This window comes from Ambystoma mexicanum, chromosome 1q (genome assembly GCF_040938575.1).
Source record: "Ambystoma mexicanum isolate Mex_15411 chromosome 1q, UKY_AmexF1_1, whole genome shotgun sequence".
NCBI lineage: Eukaryota > Metazoa > Chordata > Amphibia > Caudata > Ambystomatidae > Ambystoma > Ambystoma mexicanum.
Window position 1 is genome coordinate 308,512,188 of NC_090922.1, and position 27,718 is coordinate 308,539,905.

Sequence of the window (27,718 nt, forward strand, 5' to 3'; positions counted from 1 at the left end):
CTGCTAAGTTTGATTTCCCTAGATATTTTCCCATTCACAACTATCTTTGCTGTGGGGGGCTTCATAGATTGCCCCTATAGCCCGGCACATTCTGTCCACAAAGCCTACTTTTTGCAACACTGCAAATAAAAAGGCCCACTCAACCCGATCAAAGGCCTTTTCCGCATCTAGGCTCTGGAGTGCGTATTCGCTCGGGTCTCCGGAGACCTGCTCCATAAGGTCCAGGGTTTTCCGTATTGCATCAGGGCACTGCCTTCCTGCTATGAATCCCATTTGGTCTGGATGTACCATACGTGGCATTTTCTCCTTCTCTAGTCGGGTTGCCAATATGCGCATGAATATCTTCACGTCTACATTCAACAGTGAAATGGGATGGTAGGATGGGCATTGGGCCGGGTCCCTTCCTTCCTTGGGGATCACTGTTATCGGTGCCTTGCTGAAGGAGACCGGCGCTTCCCCTGTTTCTAGGATATTATAACGCTTTATCATATGGCTCAGGAGTACCCCTGAGAATCATTTGTAAAATCCAGCGGTAAAACTGTCTTCCCCTAGGGCTTTCCCATTCGGTAGGCGAGCTATCCCCTCCTGCACTTCTTCTGTGGTTATTGGGCTCTCTAGGTGTTCTGGATCATGTCTACTCCCCTTTCTTTGGGTCTTCTAGGGTTGTCACCCATCTTTCCGCCCTTTGTGCCCAAAGCATAACTGCCAGGAGTGTCCGCTTTGTCCCCTTTCTTGTAAAACTTCTGTTTGAGGTACCTTAACTTACTCAGGGTTGTACCCATTCCCAGCTCTTTAAGCTCTGTCCTCTTCGCTCGCAGTGCCACCTGCATCTCTTCCATCTACCCCCCCCCCCCTCCTGCATGCATCTGTTCCTCCCCCTCTATTTCTTTTCGGTATCTTTCCTCCTGTAGCCTTCTTTCCCTTTTCTTAAGCAAACCTTCCCTGATCAGGCGCCCTCTCCACGTCGCTTTTTCTGCATCCCACACCACGCTCGTGCCCATCTACCTCTGTGTCATTCATCTCCTGTATTCGTCTATTTCTTTAGTAAACTTTTGTGGTCTGCAAATATAGGGTCTCTCCAGAGCAGCTCATACCTCCAGCTGTTATCAGGCCTGTCCATCCCTTCTATGTCTAGGGTCATCCAGACCATATCATGATCGGTCTAGACCACTGGCCTAATGTCACATCCTGTTACTCTTGCCCCCTGATCTCTGTTCAACAGTAGGTGATCTATCCTGGTGTATGGCGTGTGGAGAAGGCGTAGCTCCTCTGACACGGGTGTGTCAGTCTCCATACATCAACCAGGCCTTGTGTCTCTATTGTCCACCCCAGGTGCCCCATCCTTTGCACCCTGCTCGAGGACTCGCTTTCCCCCACTGCTTTCCTATCCCACGCGTCATTCGTCCAGGAGTTCAAATCCCCCTCGATGTACAGCTCTGTCCCCAGCGCTTGTACTGTCTAGTGCCTTTTGTATAAACCCTGCCTGCCTTTGATAGGGGGCATATACAGTAGCGAGCACTGCCCGTGCTCCCTCCAGGCTGCCCTGTATCACATGCAGCCGTCCTTCCATAAGTCTGTCCTCTACACATTCCTGTATTCTGCATTGCTTATGTATAATCTCCCCCACCCCACCTCGCTTTACAGGCCCAGAGGCCCAATGGACCTGTCCTATGCCCATCCCTCTCAAAATTCGCTCCTTTCCCCTCACCTGGTGTTTCCTGTAAAAATAGTATGTCTAGTGAGGCGTTACGAAACTCTCTCGCCACAAGGGTTCTCTTTGTTGGCGAATTTAGGCCTTTCACATTTAGAGTGCCCACGACCAGACTCCTGCGCCCCTCATTTGTCCCCATTTTGCTTCATACCATTAGCTAGTCTTTCCACTCCTCCAGTTGTTATTGACTTGCACCTTTTGCCATCCTGTTTGCAGTAGAGTCTGCTCCTTTCTTGACACACTTGCTATCCTGAGGACAACCCCCTATTGAACTTCCCCATGAACATTGTAACCATTAATAATCTTAACTTGTCAAACTGTGTAAAAGTTGCTGAGATGCCCTCTTTTCGGCAGAAGGCCACCTTGGAGTAGAGGGGTTTCCCTCCCTCCAGCATTTCTTCGTGTTTTTTTTTATTTTTTTTAATTTTTTTTTTTTCATACCGCCTGGAACCATCAAGATGTTTTTGGCCATCAGCCTCCTGTTCCTCCAGGGGTACTGTTGTTTTGTTGCTGTGAGAGTCCCACGGAGAGACGGGACGTTCATTCTCATGTATTTCCTCCCTGTCTGGCCTCTTTCTTCTCAGGTGGCCCGGGTTTGACGGTTGCTGCTCCCTGCTCGTGGAAGGTCGACCAGGCTCCCTCATTTAAACCTCCATGTCTGAGTTAAGATGACAGTGCTTGTTCTGCCTCATCTGCCAATGTTATACGGTATTCAACGGCGTCCGCTTCAAAATGCAGTGAAAACTGGTAACCCCATCTGTATCTGATGCTTTTCTCCTGGAGCCATTTCATTGGAGGTCAGCAGTCCCTTTGCCTGAATAGCGTGAGGATGGACAAGTCTTGGTATATCCTCACCTTCAAGCCTTCAAAGTCCACTTCTCTGCATTGCTTTGCCTGGTCCGCACCTCTGTTTTATCTTTATACCTTAGGAATTTTGCCACGATGGACGAGGGCTGTTTCCGTAAGGTTTTCCACCTCTGCGCGCCCTTTCCATTTGCACCAGCTTGCCGCCTTCTGCTTCAAAAAGACGGTGTACTAGAGCCTGGACCTTCTTCTCCACTTGCGTCTGGGTCTCTCCCACCATCTCTCTGAGACCTGTATTCGCATGTTGTTACTCCTCTCGCTGTTTTCTAAATCACCCATCTTTAACATCACCTTGTTCCCGCAGCTCCAGCACTGTCATCCTGCCATCATGGCATCTAGCTGCATTTCCACCAGGTCCCCATTAAGCTGTTTTTTTTTTCTCCAAGACCCTATATCTTGTTCTCAACAGTACCCACTCAGTTTGCTTGGTCTGCCATTGAGGCCTGCAGGTCCCCCATGAGAGCCTTGATTTCTGCCAAAATGTGCCCTGAGACTTCCTTCATGGAAAAAAGAGACATATGCACCTCCGTCTTCCTTGTCACCCCTCCCTGTTTTACGGCTTGCGTTGCCCTCAGTCTATCCCTTGTCGTTGTGGGCAGGTGGTCCTTTCTTGCCTTCTCCTCTTTGTTTTCCCGTTATCTTATGTGCACTTTCTCTACTCCTCATCCCGTCTCAGGTCCACCACCCTGGTTTGCAGCACAAAGCACCTTATGCGCAGTGTTGCTGGGAACCCTTTGTGTCCTCCTTTGAGTTTCTTTCCTTATCCTTACTAACTACAGTTCTTAAGGATAGAGGGATACTTTGTATCTTTCCTAAAACTTTATACTATGAGAGATTAGCACACACCACCTTATGTGTAGTGCTAAGGCGATACCTAGTATCCTCCTTCTCTCTGCTCCTGTGACTTTTTAGTCACATAGACAACCTTCTAATTATGGCTGCTGGCAGTGGATGTGTTCTAACGCATATTTTGCTTTTTTCTATCGCAGACTGTATTCACTGTCTTGGTTATGCACAAAAGGGTCACCCGTTTTCTAACCTGGTGGCTCCTTTCTTTTTTTGCCATTTCTATGTGGCGCTCCAGTGTCTCTGGGCAGGCAGGAAGTGCGGAAACAGTTATTCATTCCCCTGCTATTTGTCTCCCTGAGTGCCTGAATGGAACCAGTTCCCACCAGCGGGCGACTGTCCTGATTGGTAAAATGCTGAGAGAGTTTGCAGAGGAGTGTCTTGGGAAAGCAAATCAAAGGTGAGGTTCCTGAGGCGAAAGGCAAGTTTACCACTGGAACAGAAGAACCAAAGCCCACCAATCACGCCGGCAGACCCTTCCAATCACTGTGAAGCGGCCACTGCTGTTCTGAACCTGTTTCCTAATCGACAGAAGAGCTCCGAAGAGGAGTAGTCCTTCCCTTTGGCAAGTGGGACCAACTGCCCTGGGAAGAACAGCAAATTGAGCCATCTCCCATGGTGCTGTGCCCTTCCAGAGCTGCAGACCGCGAATACCAGGAGACCTCCGACCCATTTGCATGCAACATCTTTGCAAGAATGAATCTGTCTAGAACTTTGGTGAGTTCCAGTTGGACCTCCAGAGGCACGATCCCACTCATCGAAGCCCCCTCACCAGAGTGCAGGACTTCAGAAGCGAAGATCTACCAGGCAAGAATCCAGCTACGTTTATTTCTTCTAACCTAAGGTACTGTGGGATTAAAGGTATAACTTACCTTGAACCGAAGAGTCGCTCCAGTGTGACTAGAGTGCGTGAAGGTGTCCAGGGTGTCCACCCTACCTCTGACCCACACTTGCCAGCTTGTGTCCCTTTAGGGAGTCCTTTGCATGGTCCTCTTAACTTGTGTTATATCCTCATGTAATCTTATCCTAGAGATTAAAAGTATACTGTGGACCTTTTGATAGTCTGCTACTTCGTAAGACTTTGGCTCCACTCCTACACTAACCTTTTCATATAATTAGGGATTGGTCTTTGAAATTGTTAGATGCTCCGATAAAGTGTCTCTAGAACGTTAAGGCTGGGGGGGGGGGTGTGTGTGTGACCTTTTTCCTTCCTAAAGACTTCATCTTATGTTGTTTTGCTAACTAAATACTGTATATCTGTGAAGTAACGCAAGTGTGTGGTACTACCAATAATACTGTAGTACTGTCATTTGTGTTGAACTCTGTAACAATTGTAAACACAAGCAACTACTTTTGAAGTAATCACCTTTGAAAAGTATTAATAAGAATTCCTATGTGTGTTGGTTAGTGAAATGAGTAATGATCTACCTTCCTTGTCTAAATAATAATAAATGTATTTTTTTAATATAACATTTACTGTTTCTTTGGACTATTGTACTTGCTGTGTTCAGTGTTCTTACTTACAGCGCACATTTTCCTCCTATGATGAGCCTGGCTGCTCTGCCACGCAAGCAAGATCCTTTGGGTTGTACAGACTTATACTAAGAGTTGGGGACCTGTATGTCAAGGGATAGTTTTATGAAGTCTTACCTCAAGTGGACTTTAGGAGAACTCTCTTAACTAACTGGGCGCTTCACTACCAGGTATTGCAATGATGAACAACTATTTCTATGCTTGCTCCACCTCGTATACTCTCCTGGCAGGTTCTGTGACTATGATGAGCACTCCTGATGCCTTGGTATTCTATGGCTGTGGGTCCCAGACTTGATGCTTTGGGTAGTCTACCTGGTGTACTCTCCTGCCAGGTGCAGTGACTATGATGAGCACTCTTTTAAAAAGAAAAACAATTCTTTTTATTGATCGTGCAATAACATACTATTGGTCTTATTGTTCACCTCACATCCAATAGATTATACACAGTGCCCGGCCGGTTGGCGTCCTGATACCCTGCCCGCCAACCCAATATACACCTTAAGGCCCACCCAGTCAACTCTCTGCCTCCCACTTCCCCCCCATACCTTGTCCGCCTTCGTAGGGCTGCTCCGAGCAATATAGTTTCTTTTTTCCAGTGGCCGTACACATGTTGAACACCTAGTCTCGATATTTGGGACATTCTGCTGCACCCCATTTTACTGCAATGTCACGTTTGAGGACACATGTTGTGGCTAGAAAGAGTTTCTAATGGTGTGTAAAGGCTGTTTTTGTCCCAAATCCCCAGCAACAGTAACTTCGGTTTGCATGTGATTTCTGCCCACAGCGTAGTGGTCAGTCTATTTAGGCATGTAGTCCAGAGGCAGTGAATCTGCGGACATTACTACACAACATGAAAGAAAGCGTCTACCCTGTTGCCACATCTTAAATTTGAGCTGTCCACCCATCCCCGCCGAAAGAGCAGGGTGCGAGGGTAGTACACCCAATGTAATATTTTGAGTTGCCCTTTCCCTGTGGTACATTAATGTCTCGATCCAGTCTTCAGATTCAATCACTCCCACATCTCCCTTCCACTTCAGTTTTAAGATTGGAGAGTTTGCACCTTGGCGAAAGAAGATATTGCCTGAAAGAACGTAGAAACGACCCGTTTCACAATTCTCTCCAGCAGGATATTACTCTCTAGTGGGCAGCATTGCAGGACTTCTTGCAGATCCCCAATTTGGTTATGTATGGCATGTGGCAGCTGCCTGTAGTGATAGTGTTCTGTGTCTGGTAACCCGTGTAAGCGCTGCAAATCTTCAAAGGGTACAAATCCATATTCCTGCATCACATTGCCCAGTGTGAGGATGTTTGCCTGCACCTATGATTGGTATCAGCTTATCTTGCAAACTTCTGATAGTTGGCTATTATCCCATAAGCGCTAAGAAGGGAAAGTGAGTCCAGAGGCGGACCAGTGTTGAATGGACATGAAGGAAAGACTGACTAAAACTCCCAGCGAACCGGGTGGCGGAAGAGCGTGGAAAGCAGATGTTCAGCTGCCAGAAGAGACGCTGCCCCTGCGGAGCCACCACAGACTGTGAAACCTGAAGGTATCTCACTAGTCCCCAGGGAATCTGTCATCCGGGTGGCCAGGACACGGCCATCGCTATTGGATCCAGTCCGTGAGGGTGGACCAGCCCGGGAGTATCACCGGGATAAGGGCTCTTCGGGGAGTGGAAGTGGGACACTGAAGGGTGAGACGTGGTATCCCCTTCCTTTATGATGCCTTTTCCCCCATCCTGCCAAATAGGATATATAGAAACTCTACCTCCCTTTCCTAGAGGAACACTTTCTCACACTGTGAGCGACAGTGGACTAATGCCAGAGCCGTTTACCTTACATGTCCCAACACAAGGGCCAGGCTGAGTCGGGCAATTACTGACAACGATACACACCTGACTTCCCTGTCACTTCCCCATAGGGATAAAAGGTGGAGCACACTCTGAGCAAGGCCGAATGCAAAAGGAAGCAGCTACTATTCCAGGACGGCAGTTCAAATGGAGGCGAAAGGGAGCGAGACCTGAAGGGAGACGTCGAGGAGGAAGTTGCCCTTGTCCTTTTCAACCCAGACCCGCGAAGCCTCCAACAAATAAGACCAGGAATCGCAGCTGGCGAATGGTGTGACGGATGTCAGCGGTACGTGGAACCTTCCCACGCTGATAGCCAGGGCGGGGAGGGGGACTTGATTGCCATGGAGGTACCGTCCTGCACTCCAGCGGCCAAGGAAACGCCAACGAGTTCAGCACAGCCGTGAGTCGGAAGATCCTGATAGTGGACCGGATTGTGTGAGGCTCAAGGTTGTGAAGGCCCCCCCTCTTTAAAACCTGTAATATCCAATTGACCAAAATAATGGACACACCCCGCTGGGGAATGAGACCAGGAGATAAGTTGAAAGGAGAACACATTTTATGTAGAATAAAATTAGCAAGCAAAGAACTCTGCTGCCCGAGAGCGGTCTGCCAAACAATACACAGGCAGCACAGTAAAAGGACATACAGCGTCAGTGATGACATAGCATATACGGCACAAAATGTAGCATCGGATTGGGGGGAAGCCTTTGGCACAGTTTATACTGTAAGGGAGGCAGGGTGCTAATTGGCAGTTGTCTCCAGTCGCTCCTGGCACACGTGGGTCCACTGGGCTCATCTCTGCAGTGTGAAGGTCGGGTCGGGTGCACAATATAACTATCTGGCTAAACTAAACAACAGAAATTGATAATACGGAAGAAATTATACTCATAAAACCTTGCATGAGTGTAGGTGGTCAGGTCGAATGAGCTAATGTATTGGCATTCCAACCTTTTCACTCAAGGTTCCCTTTGATATCTTTATCCCTGGTGCCCACCCTAGGAGATTGACCTGCCAGCGGCTTTGTTTGAATTCTCCCGATATAGGTAGGCATGTGTTGCTGTTAAGAGGATACACTGCGGTTTTAGGATTAGGCCTGTGGTGAGTGTTCTGGAATGGACAACTTGAGGTGGTCTGTTGGGTCTCAGCATGAGAGAGGGTGAGGGGGTCGAGGACTGGTGGGACTTGGACGGTTGGGTGAGGGTTGAAAGGGCATGGGCGGTTTAGTGGAGATGGATGGGCACTTGTGTTAAAGGCTGGGCATGATCTCACGTTCTGCAGTGAGCATAATCTAGGGAAGTGATGCAGGACAATTGCAACAATAAATGATTAGACTTCCGTGTTAACAGTCTACGCGCAGAGCAGTCAAGGCAGGGAAGTGGTGGGGATTTGGGCTCTCGGTGCTGTGAGGTGCTGGGGATGGGGAGAACTGGATTTTGCAGAGGGATGGTTTTCTGGGCCTAGCTAAAACATGGCACCTCCTCTAATACAAAATGGCGTTCATTATTTGGCTGTGGGTCAGGTGTTACATGTATATTTCCATGTTACATCATGCGATCAGGTACCGTGGTGTTGCCCCCCCCCCCCCCTTAGCTTACGTGTGGTTTAGACACGGTGGGAATGGTGAGGGGGGGTGGGATTTTACCAGCTCATCCCCAACATTTGCAGTGACAACATTAAGAGAAATAGACAACAGGTATTTTTGTGAATGAACTTGGTACCAGAGATAGTGGTCCGATGCCACACTCAATCGAAGGTCTGTATCTGGTACCCCTCTCCTGAAACTATAAGTACCAAGAGGCCATAGGGAAGGCCGGCATGAAATGTCATACAATTGTACGAGGGGTTTGGCTCGACCCTTGTAAGTCCTTGACACATTGCAGAAGTTATACATTTTATAAAATTGTGTAAAACGGGCATTTGCGCCAGGCTGAGGGGAACGCAGAGTGAATTAGGAGTTTGTAAAAACCTGCACTTGTCATGGGCTAACCGAGTTGTTAGGGATAATTCTAATTTCTGTGCTAATTCCTTTCTACCTTGGAGACCCCCAGCTCTTTTGCTGGACTTAAGGACTTAAAAAAAAAAAAAAAAAATTATCCTTGAGTGAGTGAGACCTTCTTCTCACTCCCTCATGCATTTTCGTCCTTTGGATTTCTCTTAAGGTTTAAATACCTTCTCTTGGATAAACTGTTTCCAAGAGTAGTAAAGTGAAATTGACTTTACTTACCCTTTTCTCTGTATAGACCCAGCACACACCATCTTATCTGGAGTGTTAGGGGGGATTACTTAGTATCCCCTTTGTCTACTTTCTCATGTAACATTTTGTATGTTACCCTCACTACAATGAACGGCTGGTGGCAGTGGTTTTATTTTCAAACCATTGTGCGTTTTTACCGCAGGCGAAATGCTCAGCTGCAGTATTGATCCCACGGGTGCCCATTTTGGCAAAATAGCCGGTATTCTTTTTTCGCCATTTCTTGCTTTTCAGGTCTTCTTTGGTTTTACTCTGCGTGCCAAACCAGGTTTTCTCCCTTTGTTTTGTCTTTTGCAGGATTTACTGGTGAAGCCCACCTCTGATTCCAGCATGTCTGGCAGGGCAGGAAGCAAGGGACGTTCCCGAAACTCCATCTGCTTAGTCTCCTTGGTTACAGGAATGCACTCAAATGTGATTGGCTGGCTGGCTGTCCTTGGAGGATAGCCACCCTGCTGTGTGACGGCTAGGCTGCGAATGAATGGGGAAAAACCTGCATGAAAGGCAAGGGCTTTTGGAGAGAAGGCATAGTCGACCACTGGACAAAGGAACCAAAGAAAAAACTAATAGAAGCTTGCTGCACCCTCCTGGACTCTTGGTTTGCCCAGTGAAGCCCTGCTGTAGTGCTGAAGCTCCAAGTTTCGAATCGACTAGAGAAGCCTGGAATAGACCACTTCTTCCTTTTGGGTTGGTGGGACCATCTGACCCCAAGACTAACTTGACTGGAACCCTTCTCCCTGCTAGCTGTACTTCTTTTCTGCTGCTGGAACCGAGTGCCAGGGGACAGGAATACCAGGAACGAGTGCATCGTCTTTAAGCCAGACCCGAGCTCCAGGAAGATCCTAAGGACTCCCTCGAAGCAGGACGACCGAAGCCTGAGCCACCTCAACAGAGTGCTGATATGGACTAAACCCATTGCTGCCGCTGACCTTCCAACCGCAGTGCAGGAGTCCCCAGACGTCCTCCCTATTTTCCCCACGACTGATGCCCAGGATCTGCAGGACTGCAACAGTAACAGAAGCCAGCTGGACCCTTTTCTTCAGACTTAAGGTACTGTCTAACTAGGGGTACTTACCGCTTGTAGCTTGCTTGTTCTCACTGGAGACTTGCATCAGCTGCCTTTTGCAAAGTTGCTTGCATCTTTGCTTTTCACAAGCCTCGCAGCTTGTGGCCCAACAGAGATTCTTTTCTACAAACTATATAACATTGTGCAAGACATTTGTGATATCTTCCAGAAGTGCCTCCGCTCCTCTGGACTTTGCTCAATTGGCATTGGATATCCTTGCTCCCTGCAGACTCTGACACTTTGGCTTTGTGTTTCTGTCCCTCAAAAAAGTCCTACATAAGTTACTTGTATTGCTGGGGAAGGGCTAACCTATACTTCATTGGGGGATTGTAAAGTACTTACCTGTTCAGATAACTTGCTAACTTTTGTTTCCTTCCCTAACCGTTTCCCTTTTTCATAACTCCAGTATTACATTAAGTGTTAAAGTGATATATCAATGTCCACAGTGTTCTAGCTATTGACGTCACCTCATGGTGTAGGAAATGTGTGCAACATCCCAAAAGGGTACCTAATTACTGAACTGAAACTGAAGGAGTGTATTTTTGAAGTGTATTTTATTGTTGCATAGTGCCCTTTCTAAAGAAGGCTTATTTTAACTGTTAAATTAATAAATAATGATATTTTAATAAGAGACCTTGAGTACAAGTGTTATTTGAATACTTATCACTGTGAATCTCTATGTTGTACCTCTACAGCTCACATTGACCCCTCTTGAGATAAGCCTGGCTGCTCAGTCACTCTACCAATGTGTAGTACAGGCCTATACCAAAGGTGGGTTCCCTATTGCCAAGAGGACAAGGCTGGTGTAATCTGCCATAGGGTTACTGCATACAATCTTGCCTAACAGGAGTGACCCAGCGAGACTAGATCGCCCTTCGGAAGTCTGTTTAAATGCTCTGGGAGGTTGGCGCTGAGAGGAGGATCAGAGCCCAGCTAAGGGGGAACCAAGGGTGACTGATAATCACCCGACGTGAAGAGATTGATAGAAGGAACTTTTGTTTTAACATATCGGGCTCTCTGAAGCAAGAGACTTTGCATGAAAAGAGACTTGGGCACAGAAGGCCCTGATATAGAGAAAATGGACTGTAAGCTTGTGCTGGAGAAGGCCAGGAGTGTGCTGTGCTCAAGAGTACCGCCTTGTTTCGTGCTAAAAACATGGGGAAGGGAGACCCTGGCCATAACCTCCTGATTTATGATTTTGTGAACGCTTATTTCTTTTCTTGTGAACAATATCCCCACACTCTTTTGTAACATAGCAGTAAGGTTTGGCAATAGGTTTTCTTAGTATAGGCCCTTTTATTTGACTAGACTCCACTAGAACTGTATTATTTGATGGTGGTAGCTTGCTCCCATTTTAGACTTGGGTTTAGATTAGGAGTTTATCGCACCCATTTTACAGTTTAATAAACGCCCTTGAACTGTGATCACTTGTCTGTCTTGCTTTGATAGCATGCCTTCCTTACAAGACTTCAAGGCAAGCGAGCAACGGCGGGGAAACCATATGGCTGACAGCCGGCACCCGAAAGGCCCGGACACCCCCGCAGACCAGAGAAAAAGGTACGCTGGGCACCACAGAGGGCACAAGCCAGTAGGACAAATGTGGGCAAACACAGAAAAGCTCCACATACAGGGTCTGGGGCCCCAGGGCATGAAAGAGATCAGACTGCAGAGGCAGAGAATGCTCATCATAGTCACAGTACCTGGCAGGAGAGTACACCAGGTAGATTAAACAAAGCATCAGCATATGCAAGTCTGGAAACCGCGCCCATTGAACAATACCAAGGCATCAAGAGTTGTCATCATAGGTCACCAGGGATTGCTTAGAGGGATGAAGATGTAGACCCCCCCCCCTGCTGTGCTGTTCTGCACCATTAAAATATCTTGCATTTCTTTGCCATCTGGAGCGTTTTGAATACTGAAACCGGCTCCTGCACTGTCTGAGGGTTTGCAGACTCTGGTGGTGTGATTATAGTGTGTGCGGTGATGGGTGGATGGGTTAGCAGTGGTTGTGGGGGGCAGTCGACCTGCATGGAGAGGCTGGCCCAGGTGGCATTGCAGTCCAGTGGCTGGGAGAGTCGAAACGCAACTTGTGGGCTCCAGGGCATAGACACCGGGGCTGTCTGCTCACCCATGCTCTAACCCCAACGTCTCCTCCATGAAGACACACCAGCCCGCTTACTGGGCACTGAGATGCCAAGCAGGAGATGGCATCGCTCGTTTGGTGCTGAAGCAGAAATGTGGACTAGTGACACAGCGGGAGCTGGGGTGTGAGCCCGGGCGGACTGCTGTTCCTGCGTCAGGCTTTGATTGGTAGTCAACGTTGTAGTGGGAGCAGCTGACGGGGTGGCCAGAACAATGAGCAGGAGGAGCGGAGGCCCTGGTAAAGACCACCTTGCCTGGAAGCAATGAATGATTTATATCGTGCTCATAAACGGGTGTTTCAGAGCGTGACAAGGGAGGGGAATAGGGGAGAACGAAACCACGATCTCACTAGGCCCAGTGACATTGAGAACGTGCAAGTTCATGGGATAGGGGGAGGGGAAAAGTGCATGGAGGGGTGGGAGAAAGTGGAAAGTGGAAAGTGCAGAGCAAAGGAGAAACGGGATAAAAAATTATAATAAAAAATAAATAATAAAATCAGCACAGAGTGGTAGTGCAGCCTAGTCGCAAGTGCTAGGTTTGAGGCAGATCAGGTGGGTCTGATAAGTGCAGGAGGGGGGGGTTAAATGGGTACAAATACAAACCCCAGTGCAAGGGGTGGCCTGGAGGCAGTGCGGTAGGGTGCCAGGATGAGCAGGAACCTGGGACCAGGTTCCCAATACAAGGTGCCAAGAGAGGAGATCAGCAGGGGAAGGAGGGGAGCGAAGGCCGAAGCAAAGAGGAAGGTCTTGAGGTGCTTCCGGAACCTGAGATGGTTTTCCTCAAGTTTTACAGTGGCAGGGAGGCCGTTCCAGAGAGAGGCCCCAGCCGAAGGCAGAGATCTACCCCCAGCTCGTTTCTGTGAAAAACAACTGACCCTGACAGAGTTAGCGGAGGAGGAGCGAAGAGCTCGAGAGGGGAGGTACTTACAGAGGGATAGCTGAAGATATTTTGGACCCAGGACCCAGAAAGCCTTGTGGACAATGCAGAGGGTTTTAAATGTAATCCTTGCATCCACTGGGAGCCAATGGAGAGATTTCAGAGCTGGAGAGATACGATCCCAGGACTTGAGGCCAAGGACAAGTCTTGCAGTCCTGTTCTGGATTAGTTGCAGAGGGCGGAGAGAAGAGGCAGGTAGATTTAGAAAGAGGCTGTTACAATAAGGGGGAAAGAGAGGAAGGGTAGAGTACCTCTGAGGAGGTGCACTTGGAAGTTTGACTTTTTAGAGCCCTCAGAGATGTGGGCAGAGAAGTAAAGTGTAGAATCAAAGATGACCCCAAGGTTCTTACCCTCGCAGGTGGGGGTAGGAGGAGGGCCAAGGGAGGCCGGCCAAGGGAGGCCGGCCAGAGTGAGGGGAAAGGATGGCAAAGGTGTCCCGATGAGGAGGATTTCAGTCTTGCTGGCATTCAGACAGAGATCGTTGGCGGAACACCAATCTTGAATGGCAGTAAGGGAATCGGAGATGAGAGGAGGTTGTCGAGGGTAGCCTGAAGATGAGTTGAGTATCGTCAGCGTAGCACTGGAAATTTGAACAGAAAATGGCAATGCAGCGGGCGAGAGAGCCAGGTTGAGAGGTTAGATCCCTGGGGAACACCACACGTAGAGAGGGAGATAGATGATAGGAAGGACCCAAGTTTGACCTGGGAGGGTCGGTCAGAGAGGAAAGAGGTCAGCCAGGCCAGCGCCTGATCAGTAATCCCGAGGTTATCACGGAGACGGTTGAGCAGGATGGTATGGTTTACCGTGTTAAAGGCAGATAAGAGATCGAGTAGGATGAGGACAGAGGGAATGTTGGCGTCAAGGTTGGAGAGCAGATCCTCATGGATGTTCAGGAGAGCAGTTTCCGTGCTTCTGGCAGCTCTGAAGCCAGATTGGTGGTCCTGGAGACGGCCAACCATGTCAGAATGAAGGTTGAGTTGAGAGATGCCCAGTTTGTCCAGGAGTTTGCCCAGAAAGGGAGTAATGGAAATTGGCCGATAGTTAGCCAGACAGGTAGGATCAGCTGTAGGTTTCTTGAGAAGAGGATGCACAAGGGAGTGCTTCAGAGGGGAGGGGAAGGATCCAGAGGCAAAAAAGTGGTTGCAAAAGTCAGCAAGGGTGTCAATGTGGTCCTTGATGGTTTTAGAGGAACAGGGATGAACCAGTTGTGATGAGGTTTTCATATATCGGACTTGTCTAGCAACCTCATCGAGGGGGGGGGGGGGGGAAATGAGGAAATGACGAGAAGGGGATTGGGGGGGTGGCTGAAGGAGGGTCAGCAGGCATAGACTGAGAGGGGCGGGGAAGGGAAGGCAAAGTAAGGGTAGACAGGATGTCCTGGGTTTTTGAGATAAAGTGAGAGGCAAGGGCATCGCAGAGAGCCTGGGAGGCAACAGGAGGGGTAGAGACTGCATCAGGGTTGGCCAGCTCCTTGCAGATTAAGAGTTCGGCCAAGTTGTTAGATGCTGCTGAGACACTGGCTTGAAAGTGGACTCTCTTCTTGGTGAGGGCAGAGAGTCGGTATTGCCTTTGGAGCAGGCGACAGGCCAGTTTGTCAGAGGATGAACAAGAAACCCTTCAATTCCTCTCAGCCGCCCTACACTTATTAAGTGTAGCTAGGTCGGAATCAAACCAGGAATTGCACTTGGCTTTGGACTTCAAGCGGATCCTCATGACAGGGGCAAGAGCATCAAGGGTATTGGAAATAGAAGAGTAGAGAAGGGAAGTGGGCTGCAGTGTGCTGGGCGGCTGACTGGGTTTGCGGAGCAGCTGCGCCACCACCACCGCTGGGACTGTCTCCAGGTTTGGACTGCCGGTGCAGTAGCTGTTGGATAGGAATTAATGTATTAACACTGAGACTGCACACCACCTTTGCTGTTAGGTAACCACCTTTTGGTATAGGTGTATACTACACAAGTTGGTAGTGTGACTGAGCAGCCAGGCCTATCTCAAGAGGGGTGAATCTGCTCAGAGCAACACATACACACACACACACACACACACACACACTCTCTCTCATAACACACACACACACACACACACACACACACACACACACACACACACACACACACACACACACACACACACACACACACACACACACACACACACACACACACACACACACACACACACACACACACACACACACACACACACACACACACACACACACACACACACACACACACACACACACACACACACACACACACACACACACACACACACACACACACACACACACACACACACACACACACACACACACACACACACACACACACACACACACACACACACACACACACACACACACACACACACGGCGCAAGAGCGCGACCAAGATGGCCGCTCTGGTGTGAGCTCTGCCAGCGCATTGCATTAATCCTGTAAAACAATGCGGATCCGGGCCCCCCCCCCTCCCTAGAAGACAGAGGAATTCCCTCGGCGGCCAGCCGGTATGGAGTGGGAGAGAGTGGGGGGCCCCGATCGGCTGCAGCCGCGTCGGCATTCTAAGCGAGGACCCGTGTGCGGGAAAGACGGCGGCGCGGGCGGCCGGCCGGGCTTTCACCCGAGTGAGCAGCGGTGAGTCTTGTGCCCCCCCCCCGCCCCTCAGGGTCGTCTGCGGGAGCCTGACGCCGCGGAAGACCGCGCCCGAGAAGACTTGACGGGCTCGGGCGAAGACAGGCGGGAAGAGACCAGATCCAGTGGCCCCATCAGCGGAGGCAGAGAGGGCAGCAGCAGCGCAACCACGCGGACCGAGTCAATACGGGGACAACCCGGCTTCCCCCGCCGACGAGTGTCGGGCTGGTTCGGAGTCCATCCGGCCCCCCGGAGGTGAGAGTCCTGCCCCGGCGGGGCGTGGGAACGGCTGTGGCCGGGGGACGCCCGGGGTGGCCTGAAGGGCGGGTGAAAAGGAGAGAAGGAGGTCCACGCCAATGGCGCTTCACAGCCTCCCCCTGAGGGGTGCAGCTCCATCCCCAGAGCCGTTACTTGGAGCATAGCGACTGGGCTGAAGACTGCCACCGGAGTTGAGCCCCCTCACACTTCCCCCAGACAGTGCCGGAAGAAGCATACAGCAGGCCACCCTGAGAGACATTGCAACCCCAATAAGGTCTAGCCAACACTGGCGGGCTAGCTACAGGATTGCCATAGCCACCTCCACCCGAGCGGCAGATCACTGGGACCGCCAACACTCACTCGGGGAAGGCGACAAATAAGGAGGATATTGGGCAATCGCCCCAACACACTTGGCTCAATCACACCGCCAACAACGAGATGGGGAAATCAGACCAGTCTCAGCGGAAGCTAACATTTGAGGCAGAAACCATAGGGAAAGCCCCTAAAGCACACGAGCAGCAAGAGCAACCGGAGGAGAACATGCCCTGGGATGACGAACCCGCGCATAGCATAGACATTAAAGAAATGTTGCTCGAATTAAAAGCGGGAACCGGCAACATAGACAGTAAGCTGGACTCCCTTTCCACCAAAGTTGACCAGCTACAACATCGGCTGGACAAACATGGGGACAGGCTAGACACTGCCGAACAACGTATCTCCGACGTAGAGGATAATATGGCCTCCATGTCCACTAAGGTTACAACATTGGAAACACAAATGAAAGCTGTCATGACCAAAAACGAGGACCTAGAAGGGCGATCACGCCGGAACAAAATTAGGGTCCTGAGGGTAAGAGCAGCAACACGCGAGAAAAATTGAAGACTTTGTTGAAAACCTGTGCAGAGAATTATTTGGAAGCCCGGCACTGTCCAATCTATTCATGGTGGAGCGAGCGCAGAGGGTACCGACCTGTTCCCGGAAGGCCCCCCCGCCCGATTATAGCGAGACTGCTCAATTACAAGGACTGAGATACTATTCTTCGCCTCGCTAGGGAAAAAGGGAACCTGCAGTATGACGGGGACAACGTCCAATTTTTCCCCGACTTCTCCCCCTCGGTCCAAGCACTGTGCAGAACGTTCACAGGAGTGAAACGACGACTGCAGGACAACAAATTGACGTACTCCATGCTCTACCCTGCCAAATTGCGGGTCCAACACAATGGCAGATCACGATTTTTCAACACTCCCGAAGAGGCAAATTTGTTTCTCGATCAACTGGGGTACAAACAAAATTTCGACAATTCAAGATCACGGAGGAGGGACCGAGCAAATGGCGACCCACCCTGAGGCACATCCAAACCTGGAGGCTGGCTACCCCTCGCCGCTCGAAATGATCCCCTGGATTCAGGAAAACTGCATTAGAGTTGAGATGCGCTGGACCTTGGGAGTTCCCTAGCGCCCCAGGTGCAGCTAAGTTATTTTAGGGGACATTGGGGGGGGGGGGAGCTAATGGGCGAGTTGGACGTTGCCCATGAATGGGACAGGAAAGGGTTCATGTTATGGAAGCGTACTTGTTGGGGGGGCCGTACCTCCCCCCCGCCGCCACCTGGAGACACCCAAAGAAAGCTGTTAGGAAACCCGAAGATTCAAACAAAATGACTGGGTCACTGCGCAGCAAAATAAGTCTGACATTCTGGCCAATATACACAATTTTACCATCCACAACATTCAAGCTTGCCACATGGAACATTAAAGGGGGCAATAACCTGACTAATCTCCGGAGGCACAAAGTGGACATCGCCCTGGTTCAAGAAACGCACCTCCTCCCCGGAACGGAGAGTCGATAGGCACGTGACTGGGGCTGCCACAGGTACTTTGCGTCCTACTCCTCATACGCCAGGGGAGTAGCAATCCTAATAAACAGAACACTGAAATTCAGACTGATTGCAACCAAGAGCGATGAAGAAGGGAGGTCACTTCTGGTTCATGGCATTCTGGAAAATACAGAGTTTATTATTATAAATTCTTACAGACCAAATGCAGACAGTCCTAATAACTTTGATTGGGCAATGATTCACCTGGGAGAGACAATATCCGCAACAATCATATGGGCAGGAGACTTGAACACCGCTCTTGACCCTCAGAAAGATAAATCGCACCCAACCTCTACAGAGCCCTCCAGGTTCGCGAGATTTGCAGGGCCTACGACCTCGTGGACATTTGGAGACGGCAACATGGCGAGTCTCGTGACTTTTCATTCCACTCCTGGGTCCACCAAATGAGCTCCCGGCTAGATTACATTCTAGTGTCCACACATAGTTTAGATCAATGGTCAAACAGCCAAATACTGCCCAGATCCATGTCCGACCACTCGGCTGTCACTGTTGAATACGCCCCGCCAGATCTCTCGGAGGGGAGGAGGCACTGGAGGTTCAAGCCGGGGTCCCTGCAAGATCAGGTTTTTGCTGAGGAACTACGCAGAGAAATGTTATCATTCCTTGACATCAACCAGGGCTCAGTATCATCCGCCGGGACCCTGTGGGAATCTCTGAAATGCTACATCAGAGGGATTTGTCTTACCAAAGAACAAGGAATCCTGAAACTCCTCAGACGTGAACTAGCACAAAGCGAGGCTAAATTGAAAGAGCTTGAATGGTTACAATTAAACTCGCCGGGACCGCAGGTGCTGGCATCGCTGAAGACCGAACTCGACAAGTTCACAGCGGCGGCAGACAGAGCACTGAAATTCTTAGCACAAGGCCATCGAGTCTGCCAATACGGGGAGGGTCAGAAGCTGGGCGCCCTTCTCGCAAGGCTGATAGCGGCGGACCGTAAACCTGCGCAAATTGAGCGGATTCGGAATCCCCAGGGCACCCTAGTGCATACCGAAAAGAAAATGGCGGAATCCTTCCGCAGCTTCTACCAGAACCTATATGGGACCAATTTCAGCGCCTCCCAGGAGGAACTATCCCACTACTTGGCAGATATAGAACTATTTTGGGTGGAGGCCACGTTAAGGGAACCCTTGAACTCCCCAATCACGATAGAAGAAATCCTCCTGGTCATTGAAGATCTACCAAGGCCCCCGGCCCAGATGGGTTGATGGATGAGTTCTATAAAGCGTTCGCACCCATTCTTGCCCCACTATTACAACAGGTTTATGAGGAGGCACTTGAGGTCTGATCACTCCCTCTGACCCTCCGAGAAGCCAACATGATATTACTACATAAAGTTGGCAAACCGCCGGAAGAATGCGGATCATACAGGCCAATATCTCTGATCAATTTACATAACAAAATATTGGCCAAGATCCTTGCTTCCAGACTCATCCCCCTGACCAAGCCGGATTTGTGCCAGGCCGCAATACCACGTTTGGTATAAGACGTATGTTTGGGGTCATGGAGGCATTAGATCCCACGCACCAAGCGGTGGCAGTCCTTTTAGACGCCGAAAAGGCATTTGATTCCATCGAATGGCCATTCCTTTTTGAAATCCTACAGAGAATGGGCCTGGGCAAAAGGTACCTCCAACTAGTAGCCTTGCTGTATAATCAACCCCGCTCCCACGTTATCCTAGGGAAAACTAGATCGGGGGCAGTCAACCTCCAGAGGGGGGACTAGACAGGGGTGTCCACTGTCCGCCCTGCTCTTTGCACTAGTGATGGAGCCACTAGCCTCAGATCTTCGGGCACGGCATATACAGAGAGGCCTGTCCTTTGGTCCCCATAGGCTAATATTCTCGCTATACGCAGATGATTTCGCCCTTTTTATACGTGACCCGTTAACGAACTTAAATCCAGTAATACGCGATCTAATAAAATTCAGCAACTTCTCCGGATTAAAGGTCAATCACAAGAAGTCTGTCATATTCCCACTCACTCCGCAGACCCAACAATTCAAAGACAACTATGGCTTCAAATGGGAACACTCTAATGTGCGCTCCCTGGGCATCCACTTAGCCAGGGATCACCAAACCCTGTTCCAAGATAACTACAGCAAAGTGTTTCAATCATTGCAGGTGAAAGTGGAGAGGTGGAAATCATTACCACTCACTCTATGGGGTCGGTTTTCGCTGGTAAAAATGGTGATACTCCCCAAACTTCTTCATTTATTCGTAAATCTCCCTCTACTAGTGCCCCAGAAACATCTCCAACGATTACAGAGCATGATTCTCGAACTGCTTTGGGCGGGTAAACCAGCCAGAATAGCCTATAAGACATTAATTCAGCCAGTTAAAAAAGGCAGGGTAGCTCTTCCCGACGTAGAACGATATTACTGGGCAGCACAAGCCCAATTTCTGGGGCACTGGTATGGTACTCAATTCATTCATCCCCATGTCCAACTTGAGCGGGCCTTGGCATCCCTGAATCTGCTCAGAGCTGTGATTTTAGGCACGACACAAACCCCACACCACTCCCTAAGCCAGATGCTCGCCACCATTATCATATGGAAAAAATAGCGCTGAAATCCAAAGTCCAGACCAGGTTTTCTCCCCTACTTACGGTAAAATTAATTCCCGGGGTCCCGCTGTCCGCGGAAAAAGTCTATTTGACATGGGTGGACAAGCTAAAATGTAAGTGTATGGGAGACCTCTTCATAGACGGGCATTTCCTTACCCCCCCAACAGGCCAAAACTCGCGGGGCCTCCACTGCCCTAGACACGTTCATCTACGTCCGCCTCAGAGGCGCCTTACAAACCATACTACCCTCGTTTCCCCACCAGCCCGAGACCCGGCAGCTACTCCACGGGGTTATTCAATCACAGGGGGAAGGTAAGCTGGTCTCAATGCTATATAAGTCCCTCATAGCAGATACCGCCCCGAACCCGACCGCATCGAGGGGGAGATGGGGAAAGAGCGCTCCAGGCCCCAATCCCAGATGATGACTGGGATTATATTTTACCACAGACACATAGGGTATCACTAAACACGAGATGCAAACTAATTCACCTGAAATTCATTCACCAGGCATACCATACCCCCGCCAGAATTCATCACTACCATCCCGCGACTCCCCCACAATGCGGCCGTTGTGGTAATCCGTCAGCGGACTTTCTCCATCTCGCATGGGCCTGTCCACCAATACAACACTTCTGGGTTTCAATATTGGAAAAAACAATCAGCAATTGTAGACACACTCATCAAACCAGACCCCAAGATTACTCTATTAGGGCTCACTAAATACCTCCCCCCTGCAGTACGCAAGCTGGGAGGGCTGCTGCTATTGTTGGCACGTAGAAGAATAGCAATGGCCTGGGGAAAAGGACCTATACCGACAGCTCAGCAATGGTTGCAAGACGTATCATATTGTCAGGACACAAAGGCGAACTTCATCAAACTTCCCCCCTTGCATGCTCGACCTCCCGACATCTGGGGCCCATATATCGCTTATTTGTTGTCCACCGAAAGCAATGACTCATCCAGAAGTGTGACCCCAGAATCCCAAAAGGGTCCCAAAGACACACGTCCCAGTACGACTGCTGTAGTCAACAGTGGAATTTTACTGACTCGGGCTCGGGTGTGAACAGGAGGGGTGGGGGGAGGAAGGGGAGGTGGGTGCAAAGGTACAGTCACTTCCATGTATGTTCGGTTATGACTGTTTTTTCTGTTTTGCAAATATGAAAAATAAAGTGTTAAAAAATAATACACACGCACACTCTCCCATAATACACACTCATATAATACACACATCCATAAACCTACATTATCACAACATACACACATCAATCGCGCTCTCATTCACACCAGCACCCATCATCCTACATTATTCACCTAACACCACAAGCATGCACTCATCCATACACAATTCACATTTTTTTTAAAACATTAACATATACTTACCTTCTGCCACAGGTCTTTCCTCTCCAATGCCGAGGCCCCTGCGAGCATGAACGGGAATCTGGAACCTTTCTGGTTTCTGCAGGGGCCTGAGCGTGGGTGAAGAGACGCCCCACTGTTGGGCAAGTATTGATGTAACCCTGTGCGAGACTACACAACACTTGCCTACTTGGTATTAGGTAACCCACATTTTGGTATAGGGATGTACTACACAAGTTGGCAGTATGACTGAGCAGCCAGGCCTATCTCAAGAGGGGTAAATGTGAGCGGTAGAGCTGTAGCAATGAAATTTGCAAATACAAGTAGCCAAGGAACACTTGCACTCAAGGTTTCAGTTATAATTAGTTATTTATTTAACTTCCTGCAAAGCAGAGATCGCAGAGATCGCACAAAAGTGAAATCCAACCCCTGGGGGGGGGGGGGGAGGAGGAGGAGGAGGAGGAGGAGGAGGAGGAGGAGGAGGCGGCCCGGGGGGTGTATTTCTTTCAGTTTCACATCAGCACGCGCAATGCGTGCTGACATGAAACAAAGTAATTTTCACTGCGGCAGCCATTTTCAGCTGCCGCAGTGAAAAGAGAAGATGAGTCTCCACCTTTCTCTCCCTCGATATGCGGCTATTGTGCCGCTCAGATCGAGGGAGGTGTTGTTGGAAAGGGGAGACTCTCTTTTCCAATGACACCTTTTTTGAAGCATTACTGGGCGCAGGGCACTCGATCAGGGCTCAGCAATGCCACTAGATCACCAGTGATCTGTTTGTGAAGTGGGGGAAGAGGGGGCTGCTTACTATGTAATCGGCCCTCTCTGGACCCCAAAGCACGGCCACACATATTGTCCCTCCCCCCCCCCCCCCGGAGGCAGATGGGTGACCATCTGCCTCTAGGGAATGGGCCAAAGAAATAAAATTAAAACAATGAAATACATTTAGATTTGGGTGGGGGGCACTAGACCACCAGTTTTTTTTTTTCTTACAATGAAAGGTGGGTGGCCCTCTCCCCCCACCCTAAGTGGATGGGGGAGCACCTCATGTAGCCCTCGATGGGGGCAGATTTCTGCCCCTAGGAAGGGGTATATGTGATGCCCACCCATCCATTTGGGGTGGGGGGGGGGTAAGAGGCCACCGGAAATATTGGCAGAGGCCCCCCCCAAGCCTGTGCCCATCTGCCCCTAGGGAGGGGGCAAAACGAAAAAATTGAAAACCAAGATGATTTGGGGGGGGCGGCGAGACACAGTGATCATGTATAATGAAAAGGTGGCCCTCTCACCAAGTGGATGGGGGGGGGCACCTCATGTAGCCCTCCCTGGGGGCAGATTTCAGCCCCTAGGAAGGGGTACATGAGATGCCCCCATCCATTTGGGGTGGGGGGAACCAGAAATCTTGCCACAGCCCCCCTCCCCAAGCCTGGGGCAGTAAGTGTTCCCCACCCTGGGGCAGTGTTGTCCCTGGTTTTGGACATCCATTTACCATGTGGGTGTACCGTCCCCAGCGGCAGCTCCAGGAAGCCCCAGCAAAGTCCCCTTCCCTCCCCCGAGGGAAATTCTGTGACGCAGCCCAGCCAGCGCTCTCAGGATGGGTGGGGGTGATGTCCCTGGCCTTGGGTGGCTGTCTCCCATGTGGTTTGATCGTCCCCAAGCCTAGCAGCGGTTTCAGGGAGCCCCGGCAGGGTCTCCAACCTTTCCCGGAGGGAGAAGCTGTAACCCAGGCCAGCCAGAGCTCCAGGAAAGTCAGGGGTATTGTCCCTGGCCTTGGGCGGCTGCCTCCCATGTGGGTTGAGCATCCGGAAAGTGCAGCGGCAGTCCCAGGAAGCCCCGTCAGGGTCCCTGACCTTTCCCGGCGGAAGAAGCTGCAATGCAGGCCAGCCAGAGCTCCAGGATAGTCTGGGGTATTGTCCCTGGCCTTGGTGGGCTGTCTCCCATATGGGGCGAAAGGGATTGAATGGCGACATAGTGAAATCACCAAAAAAGGCCTTGGCACTAGGGGAGGGGGTCCCTTGGGAGTTGAGGGGTTAAAAAGGGCAAGAGATGTAACTATCAAATCTGCTTTCAAATACTTTTCCAGAATCAGCATAAGTTTAGTGGATACTTTTTAGAGATGCTTTTTACACACTTCCTACACCCTGAGGTGACTTCATTCACAAGGACAGTAATGGCATTTATATATCACTAGTTATGCTTTGCAGATTCTGAGGTTAAATAGAGGAAAGGTTAAAGGAAGGGAAAAGGTTAAACGGGTTCTCGGGGCATGTGAGTATACTTAAATCTTCCAATAAAGTCTAGACCAGCCTTTCCCAGCAATAACAGTCTAAAACAAGTTACCACCTATGAGGGACAGAAATATCAGTCAATGGACTAGAAGAGTCTGCAGGAAGCCAGTACAGCCAAAGTCTATTGGAGCACAGTCTATTGAGCTGAGGCACTTCTTAGGTAGTAAAGTCTTGCACAAAGTTTGAGTTTTGTAGAAATCACTTGCAGGATCACAAGCTGTTACACTTGTGGAAAGCAGAGTTGGAATCAACTTGCAACAAAAGTTGCCAATGCAAGTCTCAACTGAGAAGAGCACAGCTAAAGACACTGAGGTAAGTACCCCAAGTCCTAAACCAGTGGTCGAAGTGTACGAAAATAAGTAGTAGAACTATGTTCCCTGCTGGCTAGCACCCACCCCCCCACAAACCCCATCACCACGCCCCCTCCCACACACAATACAAACCCACAAACGTATGCACCTGCTGTTTAAGTGAACGTTCAGTGTAGTGCACTGAAAGTGCAAGTTTCAACTTCTTCCTACAGTTATTAATTAATGTTATTTGCTGCTGTGAGCTGGGATTGGGTGAAGCCAGTGGTGGAGCAATGGGATGGCGAACGACAAGATGAAGAATGGTGTCCCACATGCAAAGATGGAGCAATTTGCTACTACTCCAGTGCCTACGCTGACAACCCAGTGTCCCGGGGAGGCTAGTGCATCAGACACCACTGGATGGACACTGGCAGATGTCCTTATGCAATCACCAACTCCAGAGCGGCACTGGAAACCCAGATTGACTCAGAGCTCACCTTCGAAGGGATTGTGTCCTCCGACGTATTCCTTATCTTAGATAGAAATCCTTCAGCTTTGCTGGCCTCGGAAAATTTTTTCGCCAGAGGGCGCTGCGCGTCGATGATCGCCGAGTCGATGACCCTCGACGGCCTCCGTGCCGACGTCGACGTCATCCTGCCTATAAAGGCCGCGCGCAGCGTCCGTTGCTCAGTTCCGTTTTTCCGCGCTTCGTTGTGCCTCGGAACACCGTTGCTCAGTTCTCGTCAAGATAACGTATATAATAACTACTATTTACCTCGATATCGATGGCATCCTCCTCCGACCCGACGACCCCTCGGTCCGGTTTCAAAAAGTGCCGAGACTGCGGGAAGAAAATGTCGTTGACGGACCCTCACAGGGTCTGTTTGTGGTGTCTGGGAATCACGCACCAGAGTTCGGAGTGTGAGGAATGCCTTTCCATGACGGCGAAAGCCTTGAAGGAGCGTAGGGGGAAGCTCGAGAGAGGTAGGTCAACTTTAACTTCCTCGAAAGCTTCTTCGGTAGAGTCGAGACGTTCGTCTCCTCACCATAAAAAACACTCTCGATCTAGATCACGAAGTGGCTCCCACCACTCGTCGACATCGAGACACTCGAAGAAGAGACGTAGGAGATCCCCTTCGTCATCTTCGTCGAGTTCTCCTGAGAGAGTTCATTGCCCCACAAAACGCAGCTCGCAAGCTGAGTGGGAGGAATTCAGGAAAAAGATGCTAAGCGTCTTCGAGAAAGCGGCCTCGTCCCCCTCGAAGACAGCTGAGGGTGATACCCCGGGTAAAAAACCCAAAAAATCTAAACGCCGCGAGTCGCAGTACCCGGCGGAAAAGTCAACCCGAAAGCGCCTCGAGCCATCGGGAGATGAAGCATCATCGACGCCATCGTCGAAAACTCCTTCGAAACAGAGGTCGGCGCCATCGACGCCGTTGTCGAAGGATTCATCGGCGCATCAGTCGATCGAGTCGACGCCGACGTCGACGCCGATATCGACGCCGGTGAAGGAAATAACCACGGCTACTCCACAGCCAACGGTTAGACAAAAGACCTCCGACTCGACGCCGAGAACGTCGACGTCGTTCTCGAGCAGGACTCCGATCCTTTCGAGTTCTTCGAGGCCTAGTACACATTTCTCGACGCTTTTCACGGCGCCTTCGAGTACTTTCACGTCGGTGTCGACGACATCGACGTTTTCAAGGCCTGTGATGATGGCTCCTTCTGCATTGGAAATGGGGTTTATACCATTCCAAAAACCAATGTATCCCCCTTTAACCTCGATTTTTGAGGAAAGGGAGGATTCAGACCAAGATATTGATTTACAGAGGACCACATCACCAGAGCCAGAGACTTTCGCCTCTGAGGAAGGAAGATTAAAAAATCTTCAGGATGCACTTCAGGAAGCTAGTGGCTTGGACACTTCTCCTGAAGCAGAATTTATCAAACCAGACCCAGGAGAACATGCGGAGACTCCATATAGAGCTCTGATGTCTAGAATCATAGAATTTATGGGTTGGTCTGCACCTTCTCCTGCCTTTCAGCAGGATGACCTCACTGACATACTGGACAAGGGCCCACAGGAGGATCCTGTGGTTCCATTTCACTCTGCTCTACAGAGAAGGATTTTGACAAACTGGGAAACGCCAGAAATTATCCCGGCAGTAAATAAAAAACTGTCAACAAAATACAGGGTGGCTAGTTCTGACCCTGAATATTTGTCAAAACACCCTACTCCTGAGAGCTTGGTTGTACAGGCTGCAACCTCATCAGGCAGCACATCTGCATACCCCACTGCTCCGCAGGATAGGGATGACAAAAAGTATGATGCCATGGCTAAGAAGGTTTTTTCTGCCTGTAGCATGGCGTTAAAGTCTATTAACGCGACCTGTACGCTCGCTAGGTTCAGCCACACCCTTTGGGAGTGCGCTTCATCAGCGGCTGACTGCCTCCAAGAAGGAGAGGAAAGGGACGCATTTTTAAACATCATCAGGGATGGTAAAGATGCGATGTGCGAGACCCTACAAACTGGCCTAGATTCTGCTGACAGTATCAGCAGGGCCATGGCGGCAAGTACCACAATCCGCAGGCATGCGTGGTTGAGGAAGTCTGGTTTTGCCTCTGACGTGCAGACCAGGCTTTTGAATATGCCCTTTGACGGTTCTACCCTCTTTGGAAAGAAGGCGGATGACAGTTTGGAGAAACTGCAAACGTCCAAGGCAGCAGCCAAGTCATTGGGAGCTGCTATCCGTCAGAATACCTTTCGTCCTTCGGGATCATCGTGGAGAGGACGGTCCTTTCGTTACTATTCCTCATATGGAAGGGGCAGGGGACGACCGGCTCAAAGAGGCCAAGGAAGATTTACCCGTGGTGGACGGGGTAGGGGAAAGAAAGCCGCACCCGCAGGAGCAGGAGCCACTTTACCTTCGGCAACTGCATCAGCCGCTTCAAAACCACTCTGAGGTCTCCCCTCACAGAACACCAGTAGGGGGCAGGTTAACTCACCATCTGACGGAATGGCAGGCTATTACGTCAGATGCTTGGGCTCTGGAGACAGTGGCCCAAGGTTACTGCCTGCCCTTCCTACATATCCCTCAGAGTCATCCACCGGGGAACAACCCTTTGAAGCTTCCAGATCCGCTCCTCTTGCAGGAGGTTTTAGACCTGCTAGAGAAAGGTGCCATAGAACTGGTACCTGTAGCGGAAAGGAACAAGGGTTGGTACTCCCCCTACTTCATAATACCGAAGAAGG

At 50.1% G+C, this 27,718-nt stretch overlaps 1 protein-coding gene across 5 annotated transcripts in view; it reads left to right on the plus strand.

The window, feature by feature from the left end:
- The window catches only part of THAP7 (THAP domain containing 7), a 357,684-nt gene that overhangs the window by 141,763 nt on the left and 188,203 nt on the right, over window positions 1-27,718 (plus strand). For 3 of the 5 annotated variants that reach the window (XM_069638992.1, XM_069638995.1, XM_069638994.1), the window contains exon 5: window positions 11,565-11,672. The exons of the other annotated variants lie outside the window; for them this stretch is intronic. In XM_069638992.1, the coding sequence (XP_069495093.1) occupies window positions 11,565-11,672 (108 nt within the window). The remainder of the gene's footprint in view (window positions 1-11,564; window positions 11,673-27,718) is intronic. 5 annotated transcript variants of the gene reach the window in all.